The sequence below is a fragment of the Neoarius graeffei genome, chromosome 27 (genome assembly GCF_027579695.1).
Source record: "Neoarius graeffei isolate fNeoGra1 chromosome 27, fNeoGra1.pri, whole genome shotgun sequence".
NCBI lineage: Eukaryota > Metazoa > Chordata > Actinopteri > Siluriformes > Ariidae > Neoarius > Neoarius graeffei.
The window spans coordinates 1,859,077-1,871,156 of NC_083595.1; the positions used below are offsets into that span (position 1 = coordinate 1,859,077).

At 43.0% G+C, this 12,080-nt stretch overlaps 1 protein-coding gene across 8 annotated transcripts in view; it reads right to left on the reverse strand.

The window, feature by feature from the left end:
* Positions 1–12,080, reverse strand: part of slc8a1a (solute carrier family 8 member 1a) — a 57,051-nt gene that overhangs the window by 11,880 nt on the left and 33,091 nt on the right. For 2 of the 8 annotated variants that reach the window (XM_060911503.1, XM_060911504.1), the window contains exons 3-9: positions 11,917–12,020; positions 11,254–11,274; positions 10,747–10,764; positions 10,634–10,648; positions 2,271–2,339; positions 2,062–2,189; positions 1,867–1,966 (exon numbers count right to left, since the gene is read on the reverse strand). In XM_060911503.1, coding sequence (XP_060767486.1) covers positions 1,867–1,966; positions 2,062–2,189; positions 2,271–2,339; positions 10,634–10,648; positions 10,747–10,764; positions 11,254–11,274; positions 11,917–12,020 — 455 coding nt within the window. The remainder of the gene's footprint in view (positions 1–1,866; positions 1,967–2,061; positions 2,190–2,270; positions 2,340–10,633; positions 10,649–10,746; positions 10,765–11,253; positions 11,275–11,916; positions 12,021–12,080) is intronic. The other 6 variants (XM_060911510.1, XM_060911508.1, XM_060911506.1 and 3 more) reach the window with 5 other exon arrangements.

Consider the following 12,080-nt stretch of genomic DNA (forward strand, 5'->3'; position numbering starts at 1 on the left):
CAATACACACCCTGAAACACACTCTCACAATACACACCCTGAAACACACACTCATACACAATACACACCCTGAAACACACACTCATACGCAATACACACCCTGAAACACACACTCATACGCAATACACACCCTGAAACACACTCTCACAATACACACCCTGAAACACACACTCATACACAATACACACCCTGAAACACACACTCATACATAATACATACCCTGAAATACACACTCATACACAATACATACCCTGAAACATACAGTCACACACAATACACACCCTGAAACACACACTCACACACACAGTACACACCCTGAAACACTCACCCACGATACACACCCTGAAACACTCACACACAGTACACACCCTGAAACACACACTCATATACACACAATACACACCCTGAAACACACACTCACACACACAGTACACACCCTGAAACACTCACACACGATACACACCCTGAAACACTCACACACAATACACACCCTGAAACACTCACACACAATACACACCCTGAAACACACACTCATATACACACAATACACACCCTGAAACACACACTCACACACACAGTACACACCCTGAAACACTCACACACGATACACACCCTGAAACACTCACACACAATACACACCCTGAAACACACACTCATATACACACAACACACACCCTGAAACACACACTCACACACACAGTACACACCCTGAAACACTCACACACGATACACACCCTGAAACACACACTCATACACAACACACACCCTGAAACACACTCACAATACACACCCTGAAACACTCACATACAATACACACCCTGAAACACACAGTCACACACACAATACACACCCTGATACACTCTCACACACACAGTGCACACCCTGAAACACACACTCACAATACAATACACACCCTGAAACACAGACACACACACACAATACACACCCTGAAACACACTCACACACACAGTGCACACCCTGAAACACACACTCACAATACAATACACACCCTGAAACACAGACACACACACACAATACACACCCTGAAACACACACTCACACACACACACACACACACACACACACACACACACACACACAGTACACACCCTGAAACACACACTCACAATACACACCCTGAAACACACACACACACCCTGAAACACACACTCATACACAATACACACCCTGAAACACACACTCACACACACAATACACACCCTGAAACACTCTCTCTCTCTCACACACACACACACCCTGAAACACACACACCCTGAAACACACACACACACACACACACACACACACACACACACACACACACACACACACACACACACCCTGAAACACACACTCACACACACAATACACACCCTGAAACACACACTCACACACACAATACACACCCTGAAACACACACTCACACACAATACACACCCTGAAACACACACTCACACACAATACACACCCTGAAACACACACTCACACACAATACACACCCTGAAACACACACTCACACACACAATACACACCCTGAAACACACACTCACACACACAATACACACCCTGAAACACACACTCACACACACAATACACACCCTGAAACACACACTCACACACACAATACACACCCTGAAACACACACTCACACACAATACACACCCTGAAACACACACTCACACACAATACACACCCTGAAACACACACTCACACACAATACACACCCTGAAACACACACTCATACACAATACACACCCTGAAACACACACACACACACACACACACCCAGAAACACAATAGCCTACTCACCCTTGGAAACAACGAATCTGTGTGTGTGTGTGTGTGTGTGTGTGTGTGTGTGTGTACCTGAGTTGACTATAATGGCCTCCACAAACTGCTCTCTCCAGCTGTTTGTCCCCACCAATAGAGCCAAGTTTGTTTTCTTTATTAATTTATCTACGGTGCTCTGAGGATACACACACACATTTTCCAACATCTTACAACACACAGTAAAGAAAAATTACGAGGAAATAGTGTGTGTGTGTGTGTGTGTGTGTGTGCCTTGAACTCGTAGGACTCCTCAATGATAACTTCCAGTCGAGAGTTTTCTCCTAAAGATGGCCGTCCCAGCTCAGCGATTCTCATCTCCTCCTCCTCCTTCTGAGAGAGAGAATGCTTCACTGCTTCATCTGAGAGAGAGAGATGTATATTAATGTCTTATTTCATACTAAACACCTAAGAGGCAGACAGACAGACATACAGACGGACACCTGTGATGGTGATGATGTCAGAGGGGATTGGGTTGTCTCTACCCTGCACCTTCCGGTACACATCTCTACCTGATAAACACACACACACACACACACACACACACACCGTAACATTTTGATTAGATTTCTTTGTAAAACTGTGCTGTAACAAAAACAGTATGATGGATGGAACAGGGATGAGAAACATTACAGAATCTCACATTGTGAGCTATAGTTACAGTTATCTGTTTAACTATCAGAGCTTCCCTCAAGTTCTTCTGTTCCTCAGCTCGCTGTTTTGCTCACATTCCCATCACAGGCTGCTCTTAACAATGAAACTAATGTGATCAGATCTGCAATAATATCACCATGTTGCGCTCAGGAACACTCATTAACTCTCTTTACAGCGATATTCTGTAATATTCCACATCATTCCAAGATGGCGGCACAGGTGTTTTAGCTTGTATCTGTCCTACCCGTTTTTTTTTTTAACACATCTGCGTCCTTGTTTTAAAAGTTTTCTAACTCTTATTACAACATAACTTGCACTATTAACAAGAAACAATTGACATAGCCAACTTGCGTTATAGCGACAAAAGGACAATATGTAGCCAGTTGGATGGCTATACCTGCTGGGCAGCCTGGCACTGTCAGTCCCTGTCATGGAGAGATCAGGATGTGGTGATGGTTTGGATACTTCCCTTTGATTATTTCCCCCTGCACAGTAACTATGCTGTATCCGGACATAACACCGTTTTCCCAATGGATTACAGTAGAGCGCGCCGCTGGTTTGTGTGAGTGTGAGGGCCTGTATTTACAACAGGTGCAGCAGTGGTTTTAAGGGCTGTGTAAAACTTGGTCTGGCTCAGCTGTTTGCAGACACAAGCGGAGAACGACTAGAACCATCTGGATGATTCTCCTGCTTCTGCTATCAGGTAACATCCACCCCATCTCAGGCCCTGAACTGACGCAACTCGAAACTCCAGCTGATCTGAAAAACAGCAACGGATTACGCTTTGTCCATCTCAACATGCGCAGCTTATTAAACAAAATAGACTCTGTTTGGCCATGGGCTAAATTGACTGACTGCAACGTCATAGTTGTTTCCGAGACATGGCTTAAGTCGTCAATCACAAACAATGTGATAAACATCGACAGATACAATGTTTTCAGGACTGATTGCGTAAATAAAGGAGGGGGAGTCGCAATCTATGTAAAATTGTCCTTGAATTGTTCCTGCATTCAGGGGCGGACTTACCATTAGGCAAACCAAGGCGGTTGCCTAGGGCCCCCAAATTTTGGGGGCCCCTAACAGTCAGCCCCGTCACGGTAAACACCAAACAATATATATGTAATCTTAATTTGTCTCTGATATTAAGCAGTCAACGATATAAATGGAAAAACACACCAAAATAGCATCAGAATATCGAATTCATGTGTATTTGTCCCAGCACGCCCTGGTTGTTTTACATTGGACTAGTCCATGATCTGACGATGTAGACAGGTGTGCGACAGAAATTCAAACCGAAGCAGAGGGAACTGTAAACAAGATGAAGCGCAGTTATGAGAGTGGTTGCGCTAAATAAAAAAAAGGGCACAAAGCAAAAAGAATGCAGCTGCACTTCTGAAACTAACTACCTTTTTCAAATCGCCCGAGTCTGCTACAGCCTCAACCTCCGCTGTTGACTCTGTTGAGGAATGAGTTCCTTGTGCTCTAAAAGACTTTGGAAAAGCCAGCAACAAGTAGGACTTTCTTTCTCATATGATTATGATGAACAGTGGACATTTGGAGATTAAGGACTTTTCAGTAATGTACTGGCTGCAAACTTTAAAAACTCATACCTCTCTCTTTCTCTACCTCCCCCCCTCTCTCTCTCTCTCACACACACACACAAACACTCTCTCTCTCTCTCTCTCTACCCCCCTCTCTCTCTCTACCCCCCCTCTCTCTCTCTCTCTCACACACACATACAAACACTCTGTCTCTCACACACACACACAAACTCTCTCTCACACACACACACACACACACACACACACACACACACACAAACACTCTCTCTCTCACACACACACACACACACACAAACACTCTCTCTCTCGCACACACAGAAACACTCTCTCTCTCTCTCTCACACACACACACACACAAACACTCTCTCTCTCTCTCTCGCACACACAGAAACACTCTCTCTCTCTCACACACACACACAAACACTCTCTCTCTCTCGCACACACAGAAACACTCTCTTTCTCTCACACACACAGAAACACTCTCTCTCTCTCGCACACACAGAAACACTCTCTCGCACACACAGAAACACTCCCTCTCGCACACACAGAAACACTCTCTCTCTCTCGCACACACAGAAACACTCTCTCGCACACACAGAAACACTCCCTCTCGCACACACACAAACACTCTCTCTCTCACACACACACATAAACACTCTCTCTCTCGCACACACACAAACACTCTCTCTCTCACTCACACACACACACACACACACACACACACACACACACACACACACACACACACTCTCTCTTTCTCACACACAGACACAAACTCTCTCTCTCTCTCGCACACACAAACACTCTCTCTCTCACACACACACATACAAACACTCTCTCTCGCACACACAGAAACACTCTCTCACACACACACACGCACACACACACTCTCACTCACTCACTCACTCACTCACTCACTCACTCACTCACTCACACACAAACACTCTCTCTCTCTCTCTCTCACACATACACACACACACACACATACAAACACTCTCTCTCGCACACACAGAAACTCTCTCTCTCTCTCTCACTCTCTCGTACATTTATCTTGGCATCAGTCTTATCCCATTGAAATGTAGAGGTTTCGATAGAGTAATATCCGTTTGTGTTGTAGTTCTGATAACAGTAAGATCATCGTGTATCTGGTAATATGGATCCATTTGTGTTCTACTTCTGATAAGAATAAGATCATTTAATATCTGGTAATATGTATCTGTGGAGTAAAAATAATAATTGGATTTCAGATATCCTTGTTTTATTAAAATATGGAGATTGACTCTTAAAATTGGCTCTCTCTCTCTCTCTCTCTACTGTCTCTTCTTCTGTTGTTTGCCTTGTCGCTCTCTCTCTCTCTTTCTGGTTTGATCTGAGCAATAAACACTGTCAGAATTTTGGCGAATGCTGGAGTAATCTCAAACCTGTTTCACTGTGGAGCTTATTTGGGGCACATTGTTAGTGGCAGTTTGCTATCTTTTTTTCTGAATTTACAGCAAGGAGATATGGCATGTGCCAAGTAGGGATGACCATTATTCTGTATGTGTGTTTCAAGACTGACTTTTGAGGGCCCCATGTCTGTATTTCGCCTAGGGCCCCAAAATGGCTAGAACCGCCCCTGCCTGCATTGATTCAATCACCAAACCTAAACACTTAGAACTGTTGGTGATTAAGTTGCACCTTCCCAACGGCACTGATCTCACTGTAGTAGGGTGCTATCGTCTGCCCTCAGCAGTGCATGAAACTGCTACTGTGCTTTCAGACTTTCTGCTTAAATTGTCAGACAAAGAGTTTGTTTTATTGGGTGACCTGAATTGGGACTGGCTATCCCGAACCTCAAGATCTCTGCAGGATCTCTGCGGTGCTTTGCAACTGTCTCAATTAATAAACTCTCCGACTCGTCTGAACTCAAAACATATGGACAAATCGACCTTAATCGATGTCATTCTTACAAACTCTCCATTTAAATACTGTGCCACTGGTGTTTTCTGCAATGACGTTAGTGATCATTGTGCTGCTGCATGTGTTAGAAAATGTAAACCTGTGAAATCCAAGCCTCGATTTATTTTTTAAAAGAAATTACAAGTGAATTAATGAGCAGGCCTTTTTACATGATATTTATGACAGTGATTTATACCTCGTCTGTGAAATGGTGGATGTTGAACTAGCCTGGGACTTCTTTTAAAACCACTTTTATTCATTTTATTAATAAGCATGCCCCTCTGAGAAGATATAGAGTCAGTGGTAAGGACAGCCTGTGGTTTAATGAAACCATTACAACTCTTCTCAGACAGAGGGACAGTGCATGGTCCATGGCAAAGCGAAACAATGATCCTAGGCCTTGGAATAATTACAGGGCATTACAAAACAAATGTATTAAGTTAGTTGAAGCCACTAAAAGTGACCATTACCTTAATCTAATAAATCAAAATCTAAATGACCCCAGTAAATTTTGGAAGTTAGTGAAATCAGCAGAGGGGACTATGATAACATCAACTCTCCCTGACTTGTTAAAAATAAATCAATGTGAGATTAAAGGTAAAGACAATATAGTCAATGCATTTAATGATCATTTCATCAAGGCAGCAGGCATGATCACATCTCATCTTCCAGTTTCTGATAGCCCTATAACACCTCTAATATCAACTTGCTCAAACTGCTTTAATTTCTCCACTATTACTCCTTCCCAAGTTTATAAAGCCCTGTCAAAACTGGATGATAAAAAATCCGCTGGTCTGGATCAGATTGACCCCTTTTTCCTGAAGACAGTGGCAGGTTTGATTGCTGGCCCTATTACCTCTATTTTTAACCTTAGCCTCTCCAGTGGGCAAATCCCCAGCACCTGGAAGTCAGCAGTGGTTCTCCCATTGCTGAAAGGTGGTGATCCTTCCATTCCAGACAATTATCAACCCATTTCTAGACTGTCAGTAACAGCTAAAGTATTTGAATCCCTAGTAAATGAACAGATTAAACATTACACATCAGATAATGATATTTTAACTTCCACACAATCAGGATTTTGGCAAGGCCACAGCACAATAACGGCTGTTACATCTGTCATAAATGACATCATGACTGCTTTAGATAATAAGAAATCATGTGCTGTTCTCTTGATTGACTTATCTAAAGCTTTTGATTCTGTTGACCATGGCCTTCTGTTACAACATCTGCAGTGTATTGGTTTTAGTGATACTACACTAAATTGTCTCATCTCATCTCATTATCTGTAGCCGCTTTATCCTGTTCTACAGGGTCGCAGGCGAGCTGGATCCTATCCCAGCTGACTACAGGCGAAAGGCGGGGTTCACCCTGGACAAGTCGCCAGGTCATCACAGGGCTGACACATAGACACAGACAACCATTCACACTCACATTCACACCTACGGTCAATTTAGAGTCACCAGTTAACCTAACCTGCATGTCTTTGGACTGTGGGGGAAACCGGAGCACCCGGAGGAAACCCACGCGGACACGGGGAGAACATGCAAACTCCACACAGAAAGGCCCTCGCCGGCCACGGGGCTCGAACCCGGACCTTCTTGCTGTGAGGCGACAGCACTAACTACTACACCACCGTGCCGCCCACACTAAATTGTTTTTTAAATTATTTATCTTGGAGAACTCAATGTGTATCTGTAGATAATTATGATTCTGCACCACTAGAAGTGAAGACAGGTGACTTCAGAAAACTTACTTCTAGCTGCATGTGGTCCTAGTACAAGTACTTCAGTCTTGTCTGCTTAGCTCTGACAAGACTGAAGTACTTGTACTCGGACCACATGCAGCTAGAAGTAAGTTTTCTGATTCCACAGTAACTCTGGATGGCCTTTCTGTTTCTTCACGTGCAGCAGTAAAAGACCTCGGAGTGATTATTGACCCCAGTCTTTCATTCGAAACTCACATTGATAACATCACCCGGATAGCTTTCTTTCATCTCAGAAATATTGCAAAGATAAGAAATTTAATGTCACTACATGACGCAGAAAAACTAGTTCATGCTTTTGTTCCCTCCAGGTTGGATTATTGTAATGCCTTACTGTCTGGATGTTCCAATAAGTGCATAAACAAGCTCCAGTTAGTTCAAAATGCAGCAGCAAGAGTCCTTACTAGAACTAGAAAATATGACCCCATCACCCCTGTCTTATCCACACTGCATTGGCTCCCAATCAAATTTCGTATTGATTATAAAATACTACTATTGACCTTTAAAGCACTGAATGGTCTCGCACCACAGTACCTGAGTGAACTTCTGCTCCTCTATGACCTGCCACGCCTACTTAGATCAAAAGGTGCAGGCTATCTGCTGGTACCTCGTATAGTGAAGGCTATATCAGGGGGCGGAGCCTTTTCTTACAAAGCCCCACAGTTTTGGAACAGCCTTCCAAGTAGTGTTCGGGAATCAGACACAGTCTCAGTGTTTAAGTCTCAGCTGAAAACAGATCTGTTTAGTCAAGCCTTGTGTTAATGGTGTTTATGAGGTAAAGGAGTAGATCTGGAGGATCCTCAGACAGAGTGTTTTGGTAAACTGGGATGTATGGATGCTGTCAGTCCCCACTCGCTCGCTCACTCGAGTTTGTTGACGGTGTAGTGGCTGCTGCTTTATGTCCCGGGGCCCCTCATGCCTGTGTTACCTTCTGACTCTCCCCTTTTAGTGATGCTGTCATAGTTAGTTGCCGGAGTCCCTGCTTGTACTCAGTGCAATATGTATACTGCTCCTACTTATTCAGGTGACATTGGACATACCTAACAACCTGTGTTTTCTTCCCCCAAAATAAATAAATAAATAAATAAATAAAAATCTGTCCATCTGAGTTACATGTCGGTCCTGAGATCGAGGTGCTGACCCTCTTCTGCTCCTCGGACCTGCCTGATCCATCCTGATGCCCTGTGTCTGGTTGGAGTCTCATTGCATCGCTCCTGTGGAGGACGGCCCCATGAGGACAGTTGAAAGTCACACCTGGAGGATGCTCTGGACTCTTACAGTAATGCTTTTATGGCTGAGGACTACAGTTGACTTGCTAACTTTAGGACTGCAGTTGTCATGAACAGTTTTGCACTCAAGTTTCCCTCAATGAAGAGTTTATAACATCAACGAAACTGACTTCATGTTAAAACTGTTAATGTTATAGTCATGCTGTCTGTTGTTGTCCAGGTGAGGATGGGTTCCCTTTTGAGTCTGGTTCCTCTCGAGGTTTCTTCCTCATGTCGTCTGAGGGAGTTTTTCCTTGCCACCGTCGCCACAGGCTTCATCATTGGGGATAGATTAGGGATAAAATTTGCTCATGTCTTGGGTCATTCAGATTCTGTAAAGCTGCTTTGGGACAATGTCTATTGTTAAAAGCGCTATACAAACAAACTTGACTTGACTTGAGGTGTCCTGCAGGGATCAATCCTGGGGCCTGTCTTATCACGATCTATATAAATAATCTTGGTGTAGGTTTAGACCCAGCAAAGGTACACCTTTATGCTGATGATACAATTGTACACTATGGCATCATTGTTACAGACAGTGATAGATGCATTACAGTCTGTTTTTAGCCTGCTACAAAGTTCCCTAGTTAATTTGAGACTGGTACTAAATGCCAAAAAGACAAAATTTATGATTTTTACACGTATCGCTCATCACTAACTAATTTTACAATTTCAACACTAGATGGCACTCATCTAGAGAGGGTAAATTCTTATAAATATTTAGGGGTATGGCTTGATGAAAAGCTAAACTTTGGAATTCATATTGATGACCTCCTAAAAAAGCTCAGACCAAAGTTAAGTTTCTATTTCCAGCTGAAAAAATGTTTCTCTTTTGTTTTGTGAACTGAGCGTTGAAGTGATTTTGTTATCCGTCACATTTATACCCCTCTTCAAACACAAGCAGTCACACTGAGCATCATATGATCATGTGATCACTTCTGCTAAATAATTCACCTTTACGGAAGTAACAGGCTCAATATATATAACAATTGTGTCCTTTAGCTGAACCGACTTGCTGAGGGAAAAAAGTCTGAGAGAGGGAGAATCAGAGAGAGAGAGGTAATGAGGAAGAGAGAAGTGGTTGGAGAGACTCATTTGAGAAACGTTTGTGGATCAGAAACATGTTGGAGGAGAAAGTGAAGAGAAACAGGAAGTGATGTGAGACAGAAAGACTCGTGGATCTTCGACACTGTAGATGAAGATGTTTGAATTGGTGCTGCTCTCAGAAAGAAGAATGTCAATGTTAAAAGCGCCACACCCCTGTCCTGCCGTGCCGCCTGTCCCTTTTACACAGACGCTGATTCCGGCTGTGTTACTGCCAATCACTCAACTCAGAGGAGGAACAACACACACACACACACACACACACACCTCTATCGAGAGATTAGCACACAGCACTAAGTGTAGCCACAAAGCTAAGTTTACACAAATAATAAACTTTGTGAATTTTCACTCATAGATAAAAGTGCAGAATATACAAGACAGATAAAGAGGAAGTGCTGTATAGATAAACAGGAAGTTGTAGTAGTATACTTTGTGTGAGGGGTGAAACAGGGTTAGTGTTACTGATTCACACACGGTTAAACATTCAGGAGTGTGGAAAGGCAAGTTTAGTTTCTTACCAAACATCTGCTTATCTATTGAAGAGACGGCCAGAAATATATGGTTAGTGTAACTAGTTAGCATCAGTGTTAAAGAGCTTTAGCGTGAACATTTCCCATAAAAATGACCATACCTGTTTTTACGAAGCCACCTACATCCAAAAAAGAAAAAAAAAGAAGAAAATATTACATAATAACAGGAACAAACTCTTCTGAATATGAATAAAAATGCACTGTTTGAGATTAAACCTCGATTTTAAAGGAGCAGCTCAGGGACAAATGAAAATGTCCATAATGTCTCCTTTTCCACAAATGGAGTCAATCAGGCAAACCTAGCTATGATGCTAATGTAGCTAACAGGTAATTGAGCCTAATAGCCTCCAGTTTAGCATGGGGTGCTAAATGTTTGTGTTTAGTGTATAACTCCTCCCACAGCGGCGTCTCCTCACGAGGCTTTACGGAGTTGTTCAGTGTCTCAGACTTTTAATGCACCATGTTAATCTGGAGGAGGTGATACGCTCCGTTACTGTCAGGGACACTACCATCATCACACCACAGAAAAACTACAACACTGAACATGTCTCAGCTCATCAACTACATCTGGAGTGAAAGACAAAAGACAGACAGACAGAGACACTTACCACACTCATGCAGTAAGACAGCTGATGAATGTTGGAGGAAAGACAGAAAAAGAAGTCTGAGTGAGTGATGAATAAAGCAGAACTGTCTAACAACCTCACACACACACACACACACACACACACACATCACTTTATTTATCATGGCTCACGTGTGTGTGTGTGTGATCATGTTCCTAACACCAACATTAACACAACACTTTAATCTCATTATGCAGCTCATCTTCTGCTTTCTGTAACTGAGGGGTTTTTTTGGTCTGCATTCAATGTGAATCACTGCGGTCATGGAAATGTTCAAAAACGCTGTTACATCAGTGAAGATGGTGGCCATTTTGGATGTGGACTGGGTGCTCCGTACTGAGCTGAACATCAGCGATCACTCCAATTACAACAGCACCATCAACGGCACTGAACTTTATAAATAATAAAAATAATTATTAATCATGTTTGTTGGTTTTCGGTGAGTAATAAATGTTTTGCTAACTGAGGCAGTGAGAATGTGAAGGTGTGTTTCTAAGGTAAAGCTCTGATGGCCGTGAGGATGAGGAGCAGTGCAGGAGAAAGAGAGCGAGGCTCAGACACACAGGAAGCTGCAAGAATAAAAAAGAAGAAAAGCTTTGAGAGCCGATAACGAGCTTTTTAACAACACATCTCGCTCTCTTTCACCTGTCCATCCTCTCCTCCTCCACTCAGGCTCCTGCAGCTGGATGTAGAAGTTCGCCTGCTTGTCGTACTCATCATGATCAACGATTTTAACTCTGATGCTTTTCCTGCAGGAGGAAACACATTTTCACTAAAGATCATTTATTTTCCTGCTCTGATGCTCCAGC